This window comes from Peromyscus eremicus, chromosome 22 (genome assembly GCF_949786415.1).
Source record: "Peromyscus eremicus chromosome 22, PerEre_H2_v1, whole genome shotgun sequence".
NCBI lineage: Eukaryota > Metazoa > Chordata > Mammalia > Rodentia > Cricetidae > Peromyscus > Peromyscus eremicus.
This window is the reverse complement of record NC_081437.1, coordinates 25,687,230-25,701,582: the sequence shown is the minus strand read 5'-3', so window position 1 is coordinate 25,701,582 and position 14,353 is coordinate 25,687,230. Positions and strand designations below refer to the sequence as shown.

At 42.1% G+C, this 14,353-nt stretch overlaps 1 protein-coding gene across 1 annotated transcript in view; it reads right to left on the bottom strand.

Moving 5' to 3' along the window:
• Window positions 1-13,950: 13,950 nt before the first annotated feature.
• Atad2b (ATPase family AAA domain containing 2B) overlaps window positions 13,951-14,353 on the bottom strand; it is a 136,738-nt gene continuing 136,335 nt past the window's right edge. Inside the window, exon 28 of the mRNA XM_059248368.1 lies at window positions 13,951-14,235. Coding sequence (XP_059104351.1) covers window positions 14,194-14,235 — 42 coding nt within the window. The 3' untranslated portion in view covers window positions 13,951-14,193. The remainder of the gene's footprint in view (window positions 14,236-14,353) is intronic.

Here is a 14,353-nt window from a genome sequence, read left to right as displayed (position 1 = left end):
ATCGTCCCATGTCTGCCTCCTTTAGCCCTGTTACCTACAGAACCGGCTCCTCCGCTCAGCTCCCAGAAACACCCATTCTATTTAACAGAATGAGATGTTGTTACGCAGTTCTAGAATCACTAATTAAAAAAAAAAAAAAGAAAGAAAAAGAAAAACAAAAGGCACAGCCAATTAGAGCTTTAAAATGAAATTGGTTACAATTATGACCCATACATGGAAAGATGAGAGGCTAGGTGTATGAAGTAAAACAGTGGGAAAAGCAATACCATCCAAATACGTCCTTAAAACAGACCGAGGGGCCGGGCAGTGGTGGCGCACACCTTTAATCTCAGCACTCCGGAAGCAGAGGCAGGCAGATCTCTGTGAGTTTGAGGCCAGCCTGGTGTACAAAGAGAGTTCCAGGACAGCCAGGATTACACAGACAAACCCTGTCTTGAAATATATATACTGTTTGTGTATGTATGTGTGTGTGTGTATAGATGATAGATAGATAGATAGATAGATAGATAGATAGATAGATAGATAGATAGATAGATAGATAGAAAGAAAGAAAGAAGGATAAGGATATGAATGGCAAGCAAAGCAGACTCCTGATCTGCGCTGCTCACTAAACAGTATCACACAATGACAAAAGGCTCCATTTGCTAAATGTGATACAACCAACAAGGGCACTTCAAGATACAGGAAGCAAAACGCAATACAACCAAAGGGAGAGGCAGACAGGTCCACAATTACATTTGAGGAGTTCAGCACACCTCTCCCAGTAACTGATAGGAATGGACAGAAAAATCAGCAAGGGTACGGAAGACCCCAACAGCGTGGTAATCAATTAGGCACTCAGAAGACACTCCTAAAGACAACCAAATGCATTGTTTTCCCAGGAGCTCATAAAAACATGTGCCCAGAAACACCATACTTCTGGCCACAAATCAGAATAAATTTAAAATAATTAGAACCATATAGAGTGTGTTTCTTTGGCCATATCAGGATTAACTGAGAAATCAGCAACAGAAATACTTCCAAGTTAAAACAACACACATCTACCTAAATGATTGAGGAGCCAATGGAGTTGAGGGAAAGTAGAAACCTGTTGAACTGAAAGAATGCAAAACAAAAATGTCAAGATGTGTAAGACGCAGCTAAAGCAAAGCTTAATAGTTAACCCTAAATGCTTACATTAGAAAAGAGGGTAGGTTTCCAAGGAATGAGCTCATCTTTCAGCTCAAGAAACAAAGTAGAAGAAAAATAATATTTAAAAGCAGAAGTCAGAAAATAAAAATTTCCTTGGGGGAAAAAACTACTTTTATGAAAAAGATGGGGAGTAGCTCAGTCAAAAACTATTTGCCATCCAAGCCCAAGGACCTGAGTTTGGTCCCACGTAAGAAGCAGGGTGGAGTGGTGAGCTTGAAATCCCAGCACTGGGGAGACAGAGACAGGCAGACCCTTCAGGCTTGCTAGTCTGTAAGTCAGGGCCTAATGAAGGACCCTACCTAAAAAAAAAAAAAAGATGGATGGCTCTGAGGAATGATGCCCAATGTAGACCTCTGGCTTCCACGTGGACATCCTCATGTGCACACTCATCCCACACATGTGCATGTACGTGCATCCATAGGATGGACACTCACATACTGATCAGGAAACAAAACATGAAGATAACAGCTGCCAGTATCTGGGGCTGGAGATATGGCTCGGTGGTTAAAAGACTAACTGCTCTTGCAGAGGATCTGGGTTCAGTGCCCAGCATCCACAAGCACCTTAACTCCAGTTCCAAAGGATCTGATGCTGTCTGGCCTCCAGAGACACGGTGTGCACATGATATACATAAACTCATGCAGATATACACATGTAAACACATTAAAAATCTTTTAAATTGCCAGTATCTGGACAAAGAGAGGATGTCACCGCCATAGAGATGTAACAGAGATTAAAACTAACAAGAGGCAACCAGGGTTGGACTCAGGAGCTAACTTGAAATGATTACCATTGCCAAATGGGAGCATTTTGGCACCAACCAACAATAATAGCAATGACCTGGACCATCCTGGGGTATGGAGAGATGGTTCAACTGTTAGGAGTCGTACAGATCATGCAAAGTATATGACCAGTTCTCAGCACCCATGAGGACTGGGTAGGGCTCACAACCCCCCTTGACTCTAACTCCAGAGGATCCATCACCACCTTCTGGCCTTCACAGGCACTTACACTCATGGGCACACACCCACACAGAAACACAGACAGACATAGCATTAAAAATAAAAAAATAAATACACCTTGTATGTTTAAAATCCATGAATTCATTTATAATGACTAAGAAAACTAACTCCTAGCCTTTGGCTGACAGAGGGATACTACACACTTTTAAAACTGGCTGGAGGACAATGGTGACTGATGAGCATGACTAACCCATTCAAAGTGGCGCTCTTCTGGGACTCGGGTGTTGTCTTCCATGCTTCACCTGCAACAAGTTATTAGCCACATGAAGTATTTGGGCGGATGGCGAGACCATCAAGGCTCAGATCAGAGACACTGTCCCCCAGGGGCACTACCTGGCCATCACCTTCACATATTACCCTGGTGCAGCAGCTGCACTGCTGGTACATGATATAGCCATGCACATGATGCACAAGATATGGAGCATTGGATGAAGGAGCTGTGGCACCAGGCAGACAGCAACACTGTCAATAGGCTTACGGGTACCAAGGGTGACATGCACCACCGGCAGGCTATGCCCATTGACAAAACCTGTGCCTTTGCAGAAATAAACAACATGACCCTCACCAAGATGTCAGTCTTGGATTCTAACAATACAGAGGAAGCATTCAAGAACATCATCACAGAAATCAACTGCGCCGTGTCGTAGAAGAAAATCACTGACTCTGTGGCTCAATCCGAGTTCCCTGGCGACAATGTGGTGAATGTGGTATCACCATGCCACCTACCCCAGACAGACACCCAACAAGCTTCAGTGCCGCCAGAACCTGTGCACATGCTCTATCCTTGGCATCAGCCAGACCCTCACCACTGTCCTCCTGGCCCCGGCTCTGGAACAGTCTGCTCCCATCCTCCTAGTGACTGCGGCCTCCCAGCCAGCTGGCCCAGGAAAGGCAGAAGTGGCATCTCCTGTCCTGACTGCTCAACAGAAGCTAGAGACCCCCTACTTCTGTATCTGTTCTCCAGTCTTACGGGCATCTTGTTAGGGTGGAGAGGTTGGCAGGATGGACAGGACCAGCCAGGGAGAAGGAAGATGAATAGAAGGAGCCAGCTTCCACGGAGTGCTCACTTCCTTTTCTCTCTGGCCTGGTGGCCCAGCTATCCTCAAATCTCTCTCTGTCCTGAACCCTCTCTCTGCTGATACCCAAAGAGACAGGCATTAGCGGCTGGACAGGTAGACAGTCTGGGCTCTGCCTCCCACCACCACACCAGCATAACCAGCACCAACCAGCATGGCCACGGGCATTCCCCATGAGCCCACTCTCGCCTGTAGATTTATGCTAAGAGGAAATACCTCTCTGCCCCTCTCCCTGCTCCTCTCACACCACTGTGTGATCCCTCTGCCCACCCCAGCCTCCTTCTCTGTCCCACGTCCCTGCCTGGTCAGGAACCTGTTTGCAAGTGAAGCAGTATCTCTGTGTTTTGCATGTACAACTCCTCTTGTAGCCTTTAGTTTTTGTTATTGTAGAGTGCTGCACATGTCCTAAATGGTCTTACAATAAAAACCCAGAGCCAGACAGATATCAGGGTGAAAGCTGAAAGACCAGAGCAAACAAGCCACAGCCGCTTCTCACCTCGCCAACTCTTCAGCCAAAAAGAGAAGAGCCTGTCTCCACGAATCCTCAGACTGAAGGCCTCTTGAGTCCTCAGCCGAAAGGCTCTAGTTCCTGTCTCCTCATGCCTTATACGCCTTTCTCTGCCCAGCCATTTCCTAGTGCTGGGACTAATGGCGTGTGTGCTTCCCAAATACTGGGGTTAAGGTGTAGGCCACCACTGCCTGGCTCTGTTTCTCTCCTAGACTGGATCAATCTCATGTAGCCCAGTGTGGCCTTGAACTCACAGAGATCCAGACAGATCTCTGCCTCCCGAGTGTTAGGACCAAAGGTGTGTGCCACCACTGCCTGGCCTCTATGTTTAACTCTGTGGCTGGCTCTGTCCTCTGATCTTCAGGCAAGCTTTATTTCTTAGATTACAAATGCTGTGACCCTTTCATACAGTTCCTCAGGTTGTGGGGACCCCCCAACCATAAAATTATCTTCATTGCTACTTCATAACTGTATGTAGTTTTGCTACTGTTATGAATCATAACGTAAATATCTGTGTTTTCCACAGATAATTAGGCGACCCTGGTAAAAAGGCCATTCCAACTCCCAAAGGGGTCACAACCCACAGATTGAGAACCACTGCATCAATCTCCATCTTTCCTATACAGCTTGTGCCAACCAGTAGTGACGAAGAAGAGATGCTTCTCTTCCTATTTTTCCACTGATAAATGGGTAAGCAGTGACTACATTAGAACTCATTTTCTAAACCCATCAATTACGGTATCTAGGACTAGAGCACCAGTCATGGCTGACATCACAAAAGGAACCAGGCACTGTGTGCCCCGAACAAGAGAACACACTGCCACTTGTGGAGCAAGCTTGCAAAAAATAATAAAAATCATGTAATACTGGAACCCGATTATCTCTCTAAATCAGTGCTACCCAACATAAAAATAATACAAGCTACATTTTAAAAATATCACCACCACTTTATGAAGAATTAGGGGGAAAGTTATCTTAATAAATTTGTATTTTGTGGGGTGTACGCACATGGAAGCCAGAGGTTGGCATCAATTGTCTTCTCTAATCCTGTCCCATCTCATCTTTTGAGAAAGGTCACTGTACCTGGAGCTCATTGATTTGATTAAACTAGCTGGCCAGCAAGCCCCAGGAATCCCTTTGTCTGTCTGTCTCTCTCTCTTTCTCTCTCTGGTCCGAGGATTACAGGGGCATGCCCTCGCACTCAGCATTTTATGTGCATGCTCATAATCTTCATAATCTGAACTCTGAACTTCATGTTTACATGGCAAACACCTTACTCAATTATCACCACAGCCTATTTTTAAGAAATTTAACCAAATATACCCAAAATACAATTTTAACAGTCAATATAAAAACTATTCGGGCAGTGGTGGAGCACGCCTTTAATCCCAGCACTCGGAAGGCAGAGGCAGGCGGATCTCTGTGAGTTCGAGGCCAGCCTGGTCTACAGAGCGACATCCAGGACAGGCACCAAAGCTACACAGAGAAACCTTGTCTCAAAAAACCAAAACAAAAAAAAAAATAAATAAAAACTATTTAGATGCTACATCCTTTTAATAATATACCTTCAAAAGTCTTGTGAATTTTATAGTCACAGTTCATTTCAGTGGGACTCATTGCAAGCACTCATTAGCTCCATGTAGTGACTGGCAGCCATACTGAGCAGCACAGTTCCAGACTCAAGTTCCAATTGATGGTACAGACAGAAGCTAAATATGTCAATCTTACCAGTAGGACTCAAACAGTAAAATCCAGACTTAGTAATTCAACTGGTCAAATCTTGGGTTCTTCAACAAATTAAAGAAGAGGAAAGGAGAAAGAAGAAAAGTAGAAGACAGAGGATCAACAAAATGACTCAGTGGGTAAGATTACTTTCCACGGAAGCCTGATGATCTGAGTTCGATCCCTGAGACCGACCTACAGGTTGATGGAAAACTGACTTCACAAAGTTGTCCGCTGACCTCCACATGAGCTGTGGTATGTGCATGCACGTGCTTATAAAAATTAAAGATGAAAGAGAAACCCCCAGAGAAATCATAAATGTAGTATTTAAACACGCACAAAAGCATTAAAACTGTAAGGAAGGCAAGAGTCATTACCACAAGTACTAAGTAAGATTATATTCAAGGAGAGAAGGCACCAGCACACACAGAGGCATTCTGGGAGGTCTAAAGAGCTATCACTTTCTTTCCCTACGTTGCATCTTATATTACTCATGATTGACCTATACATTTGTTTTTTAGAATTTCCCATAGCAGTTATGTTTTACAATGAAAAGACATAAACTCAGTAAGGAAATACGTGGGAATACTTGAAATTAACAGGTATTGATCTCTTAAACTTCGAAATACTCTACCCTATCTCCAAACATAACACCTTGGTCTCTACCACCAGTTGTGGGCTTCTAAACTGAACACTCTTACTCAAGACAGACACTTGGAGTCTTCTCTTGGAATTCTCACCGACTAACCATTGCCCCTGCTTCCCATCTTCAGCCTCCACTCTCCTCTTGTGGTGCTACAAGATGATGATGATGATGATGATAATAATAATAATAACTGGGCACTCCATCAGAAACCCAGAGTTCACATCTACGGTGTGCTCTTTAGTTTTCTGGCTTTCAGCAAGTAACTGTTTGTGACCGTCCTCGTCATCGGTTCCTTGCCAACTTCACCACCATCTCCAGCCCTGATGTGCAAGCATGTTGCTTTTCCCTGTTTAACAAAATCCTATCCTCAACTGCGCCCCTCTATAATTATGCTCTTTTGTAGCAAGCTTTCTTTTTGGGGCCACCAACCAGCTCCCATATCATGACACAGAGACTTATGAGTTATGAATGTTCAGCCTTATCTTAGCTCTATATTTTAATCTGTTTCTCTTTATCTGTGTTTTTGCCTTGGGGCTTCTTACCTTTCTTTCTTTCTGTGTCTCTATTCTGTGTCTGGTGGGCTGGTGGCTGCCCGGCTTCGGATCCCAGGCACATCTCTCTTGTTTCCAGCCGGTTCTCTTCAGTCTTTTCTCGTTCTTTATTTATTCTCTCTGCTCACCAGCCCCGCCTATCCCTCTTCTGCCTAGCTATTGGCTGTCCAGCTTTTTATTAGACCAATCAGGTGCTTTAGGCAGACAAGGTGAAATAAATGCAACACATCTTTACATAATGGAACTAATGCTGCGCAAACAAATGTAACACAGCTTTACATTGTTAACAAAGGCACCAGAAACAAATGTAACACACCTTCACATAGTTAGAACAATTTGCACCATAAACAAATGTTAACATCTCTATATAGTTAAAATAATATTCCACAACTCTTTCTCTTTTTTTTCTTCTCCTCAAAGTATTAAGGATCTCCAAGTTGCCACATACCCTTGTAATAGAGACGGATCTTACCTCCTCCACAGAAGCATCCGATAGTGGTGTGTTTGGAGCTCAGGCTCTCTCACCTTGAGCTCTCCGACACCACTCTTCACTGTAGCCCTTTTGATTAGGCATTACCAGTATCGGGTCTCAGGCCTCATTTACCTGTTGTTTGACCATGGTTTTCCCTCTACTTTCCTTCTGCCCTGGAAGTACTGCTTAAGTGAGGATTCACACTTGTGGTTTAAGTAAGCACTTGCAGGCAACTAAGCTCCCAAGTCTGCAGCTCCGAACTGTTCCAAGCTTTAGATACTGTATTTATCTAAGTGTCTGCTGGACCTGGATGTCACTCGAATTCATTCCATCCTGGGTGACAACTAATCTACCTGATGACCCAGGCAGAAACCAGGAGCAACTGAAGTCCGTCAATACCAACATCTAGTCACTGGCTTCTGGGAATTTTGCCTCTTTCTTGGAAACTTTCATTCTTGTTTTTCTACTATACCTTTCTCTATTTGGGCCCTGTAGCATCTCTGACCCGAAATAAAAACTGGTATGGGAAGTCCTTCTAACACTAACACTCCATTCCCCTCTGTTTTGTTCTAAAGCAAACTAGAATGGGTCGTGGTGACCCATACCTAACATGTGCCTGTGTCTGTGCCTTTTGCTTTTGTTTTGTTTGAGACGGGGTTTCATGTAGCTCGGATGAGATTCAAATATACTTTATAGTCAAGAATGGCCTTGAACTCCTGGTCTTTTTGCTTCCGCCTCCCCAAGTTCTGGATTACAGGTGTATACCATCACCACACATATCTTCTGTAATTCACTATCCTGTTTCCTCTGCATGGAATGCTCTCACCCACCCCTTTCCTTTCTGTATTTCATTTTTTCAAGATACTGTTAAGACACCATACCCACCAGGAGGAGAACTTTCAAAATTGCCAAGAATAAACCTTTTCCTTCCTCCAGCACGCCTCAACTAAGTGGTCATCATTGCATTTAACCAATTTTATTTTTAATTTTTCTTACTCTGTTCAACAGCTTTCTAAGAGCAGATTGTGACTGGCTTATTTGTAAATCCCAATGCCTAGCCCATACTTGGCCTAGGGCAGGCTTTCTTGCCGAAAGGAGGTAAGCCGTTTTCATTTCATAAATTAGTACTACAATAATGTCTGAGATTATATTTTCATCATGCAATGGTACTGCCCAAGAACAGTTAAGAATCACCACAGGATGAAAAACAAGCATCTTTAGCCTTGCCTTCCATAATAAGACCCCAAGCTTCCTGTATAGTTTTATCTCACACCATACTTCCTCACCCTGGACTCTATTGAGTTTCCCAAAATGGCCTCCCAACCTCTCCCCTTGTCCCCCCAAAATTACAACCCCCTCACAATGTTGGTCCTTTTTACTAAGCATCTCGCTAACAATTACTTTATGGTGCTGTGTGACACTAAGAGCTTTGCTGTTGTGCACACCTGTCTGGACCAACGGTCTCCATGTCGCCAACAGATGATTAGTAGGGCAAAGACTTAGGCTCAGATCATAAAACATATCAGCAACACAAGGAAAGCACAGCTTTTTAATCTTCCACTTTAGCTACATTTTTCTCTAGCTCAGTGGTTTGTAACCAGAAGGTTTCTCAGGTCCCACCCAGCCCCGTGGTCCCGCAGCTGCTTATAAAACTATCATTCAGAGGCTTAATATTAATTACCAATTGTAGGGCCTATGGCAGGCTTCTTGCTAGCGAGCTTTTATAACTTAACCCATTTCTATTCATCTATAAGCTGCCACGTGGCCATGGCATTACCGGTCTGCTGGCGTCTTGCTGCTCCTTCGGCGGCAGCTGGTGTCTCCCCCTCCTCCCCTTTCTTCTCTCCATATATGATTAGATTTCCCACCTGCCTCTAAGCTGCCTTGCCATAGGCCAATGCAGCTTTATTTATCAACCAATCAAAGCAACACATATTCACAGCATACAGAAAGACATCCCACAGCAGTGGTTCTCAACCTTCCTAACGCTGTGACCTTTTAATACAGTTCCCCATGTTGTGGTGACTCCAACCATAAAATTCATTGTTATTTCATAACTGTTATCTTGCTACTGTTATGAATTGTCATGTAAATATCTGTGTTTTCCAATGGTCTTAGGCGACCCTGGTGAAAGAGTTGTTCGGCCCCAGAAATTGAGAATCAACACTCGTGAGTCCCATCTTCCTTTGTGTTCTCTCTGTCTTGTAGCTCTCCACGAATGAGGAATCAGCTACTACAGGATTTCTTTCCTGGAAGTTTTACTGCTTCTGTCAGTCAGCTGTTTCATCTGAAAGAGCTCTAGACAGTGATAGAATTCTACTTAGAGCAATTTTAATAAGAACACCAGGATGTCTTGGGCCAGCAAGATGGCTCAGCAGTAAGAGCTTGCCACACACACCTGATGACTCAAATTCAATCCCTCAATCCCAGAATGGAAGGAGAAAACCAATTCCCAAGTCACCTTCTGACTTCCACAAGAGCACCATGGCACACAAGGATCCCCACCCCGACACATGATACTGAAAAAGAAAATCAGGGTGTCTTATGATGCTTGATGTGCAGTCTTTGGGGCCTGCCATATTAACATCGTCAAGTGGCCCTACACAGAGAAGACATGCTTTTCGAATAAAAAGCACTGTCAGGAAAATAGTGGGCACTCATTTGGCATCAATAGTCACTATTAAGTCAAAAGCAGGAGAAAGCCTGACTCCATCACTCCCCAGCATTCCGAAGATAACTGTGCTCCTAAAAGGAGAGAGGGAGATGGCTGTGAAAGTCTCCCAAGAATATTAGTTCCCTCTGATTTCTAACATACAATGCACTGGGCAGCTGGGAGGAAATTCGAGCTACAAGTGTAAAGGTGGAAGAACAAAAAGAGTGTCTATATTCAAACCCCTCCAAACCATCTCCAAAAATAAATGCATCCCAAGTGAGATTTCGATCGTGATAATCAACCAAACTACACAATGCCAAGATCAGCTCTTAAAAAGAACAGAGAGTACCATTAACCAGTGTTTACTTTGCTTCCCCTTTCCCTTAGCAGAGTAGAGGCTACTTAAGGATAGAACATATCATCTGTCTATCCCACACCAGACCACAGTTAATGAAGTCTGCCTAGCACAGTGCCTGAGATGTACCAAGCACATACATACTTGTAGGGTAAAAGAGGGAATTCTGATATTAAAAAGTCCAAAGGTCACTTCAGGTCTAAAAGTATAGAGAGATCATGAAACAGTTAGATCAAGATTAATCTCTGTCTTTACTGTAGTTTCCTATGGAAACCAAAACTGGACAAATAAAATTCAACTCTATTTCCAAAGTCCTAAAAGTTTGATTGAGCCCCAAAAGCAATTTTAAGGTCTTTTTTAAATGAACATTCAGATGAAAAAACAAATTTTTGAAGTAATCTACTTGGCTTCTGTCCAACATAGTTTAGACAATATAACATCCAATTAAATTAAAACTATACTCTCTCAATGGAGAAAAAGAAAGCCTTTCTGCTAAGAAATCCAGAGGCATACTTAAAATCTCAAAGAAATACGTAACAAGATTTTTTTTTGGGGGGGGGGAGACTCACTAAGCACAACATGCATTCTCTGTAAAACTACTTCCTTCAGAAAGCAAAGCAGCCCTGCATGTCCACCAACAGCACTCACAATCATGCTAAGGAAAGACATGTTTTTCTTATCATCTTTATTCAAGTATTTCACAGCAGTTATATTACAAATTACAGTAAATGTTCAAATTCCAGAATTCAAAAATTAAATAATTTACTCCAAACTAAAGTAAAATGAAGTCAAATGCAAAACATCAATTTAACACAATTCTAAATTAAACTACAAACCCAAAATAGACCATAGTTGATGAAGTCTACTTAATCTACAAAGTAGACATACATGACCAAAACCAAATAGGACTCCCAAAGTCTAAACAACCAAATGTACAAAATATCAAAGATGCAGGTACAAGCCCGAATTCAAGCTTCCAATATGGTTACAAATAATAATTATAACAGCAATGGCATTCAGCTACGGGACCTGACACTGAAAAACCTACTGATTAGCACCATAGCTGAACCAACTTAATCAAAATAAGGGAAGATAAGAAATTACCACCCCACTCCCTAAAAATAAAATCCAGTAAACCTACAAATACATTGGCATATGAGAAAAATCAAGTCATGAAAGGACATTAAAAAATTAATCACAGGTAAGATTCAAGCTTGAAAACACAATTTATTCCACAGCCATCAGTTTCAAACCTAATGCAGTTCAATCATCTTCAAGAAGCTCCCAGGGTCCCCACAGCTGAGCATGAACTTCTGCTTGGCTGGGCTGGGATACATAATTTATTTATCTGAGAGCAAGGTTTTACACAGGAGCTTATCACTTATAATGCTCACATAGGAAGTAAGAACAGAGGTCAATTTTTACATTATTTTTGCCAATGCTATACAGCAAAAATTAAGAACTTTACAGAAAGGTAAACAAAACTGAGTCGACTTGGATAATTTCACAAGCTGCTTTAATCTATAGAACCACCAGATATCTGTAAAACTGGTATAGTATGTTTCTCTTTGGGGGGAAAGGGGCCTGAAGAGTTGGTGCAGTTTCAGCTCATTTTCCCCCCCTTGGCATGAGACTGGCTTTGTCCTTGAGACCTAAACTGTTCAAAGTGGCAGTCCTATACTGAGTTTGCCTCTGATTTCTCCATCTACATCAAGGGTAAACATAAACTAAGACGTGATCTTTTGAAAGCATTTTTAATGCCATACATAAATAAATTTCCTTTGTCAAACTCACTGATGGCTAAGTCTTTTAATTCACGTGCAAGATTCGGAAACCTACTTAGAACATGTGGGTTTTCCTCCTTCCACAAGTGCTGCTGTTACTTGAACAGAATGCTTCTGAAGTAGAGAAACTGGAATAAATACTAAAGAAGAAAATAGCGCAGCAAGAACCTGAGACTTGCAAAAACCCTTTTACCAGAAACTCGCTACAAAAAATCTGCTACATCTTATTTCATCAAATCTTTAAATTCTGTAACAATTTCCATCAAAATACAAAATGCTAATGTATTAGACAGTAAAATAGTTTGCACTGGTATGATGGTAATAAATATTAAAGAAAGCATGAAAATCCTCCCAATAATCAAATTAGAGGTTTCAAATCACCTCTCTTTTAAAATGGTTCATCGTTAATCACACTTGCCCACCTTAAAAATACAGTGTGTCTACATGGTAGCATCTTGAATTACATGACTAACTAACTATCATGAAAACCTCAGACCAGGTATAAAGAAACAAGGACCGTTTCTTGAAAACTTAGGCTCGAAGACGGTGGACGTGAAGGTAAATGAAAGAAGCACTTGGGAGCACTGCAGTACTGAGGCCAGCGCGAGCTCTCTGCACACCACCACAGCCAGAGACAAGGGAACAAGTACCTTCGCTTCAGCGTGTAAACGGTGGCAAAGTGATTACAGGACCCTGTAAACACTGGTGGTGACTAAAAACAAACAGCTGAGGTAGCTCGGTATCTCTGCAGTAGTCCTCAACCATGTGCCCTAATTAAAACCCAAATATGTGTTGCATATATTGGAAAGACACACCTGCAGCTAACGGCTATAATAAAGGAATATAGCAAGCCAATTTGTCTGCAAAATTTTCTGTATTTTGTTTAAAAATTATCTCATAAAAAATGTCACTGCATTCCCTTTGCCTCTTTGCAACTGCCTAGACTGTGTTTCCAAATTTTTAGAAAGTTTTGTAAAATTAGGAACCCATAATTATTTTCAGGTAAGTACAATCCACAGAAATCACTCAACGAGATCCAAAATGATTCCAATCAAACTGAAGCATTGTGAAGATGAGAGCACGGGACAGGGTTTAAATGTTAACACTGTTATTCAAGGACATACCAGAGCTCACTTGCAGTTACACAGAAAATGAGTTTTACAGAGTTTCTGACAAATTCCTCTTTTCTGTCCATTTGGCAAGTCCTGGCTTTAAAACCAAACAGTAACAATTGACTACACATGAAAACCATATCTCTGGTAACTCAAACATGAATAACTATTAAATTGCATCTGACAGAAGAATGGCCACCAACTATTTATTTTCTGGTCATCATTGTCAGCAATACGGAAAAGTACGTGGGGTTTTGTGGGCTGTGTATCATTTGTTGCTGTTTTAGTTTGTGTTTCTTAACTAGAAACACACCACAGGAAAGCTTGACAACTAGCACATCACGTGGCTTACTGAGTATCTTGATTGTTTTGAGAACAAGACAGGCATTTAATACAGAATACTGTTGTCTCTTAACGACAGTGAGTATCAAAACTTATTTTCAAGGTTGTGACCAAAGAAAACATTCTAATTAATTTGCTACAAATGAGCCCATCGATGCATTAAGCCTCATCTCTCTCAAATGAATAAAAGGCACATTAAAGGCAGTTCTAAAGAGCCTAACCTAATTTCACCCAGTTTCTTCAGATGTCCACCAGAGTACACCATAGCCAATTCTAAAACAGGTCTTAGTCCATTACCTGGGGTGGGGGGTGGGGGTAGGATATGATCAGAGATAGAAAAGAGGAAAAAAGAAAAAGGAAAAGCAGGTCGCCCACGGTTTCCACCAATTCAGCACAGGTAGAACTGCCCCATCCAGTTCCCTCCGGTTTGCTGGTCTGCTCCCTAAGAGACTCTCCAAGAGTGCAGAAGAGAGGGGCAGAGCGAAAGCAGTTTCTGTAGCACCAGAATCTCCAAGCTGTGGGGTTGTATTTTTTATTTGTGGAAAATACAACATGTTTCTGAAGTTTTGTTTGGTTCTTGTAGGCTGGTTGGTTTCAGGTACCTGAGACAATAGCACCAAATTCAACAGAGAAAGAATGAGTGAGCGAGCACTTTACACCAAGGCTCTGCGCATAATTGGTGCAATCTGAAAGTGAATGGCTCAGAAGACTGCTCATCAGGAGCAGATTGGAGAGGATAAACCACTCATCTTGACAAGTTCATAGGAATGTCTCAAACATATGAACTGTTCTTTCCATCTCCTGTAAGAGAAAGAAGTACATGTTAACCACTATGGAAGACAAAGGAATTCCTCACCATCAAAGATTCACATTAAATTAAACTTTTAGACAAAGAATTTGAGATACAAATTCAAATTTG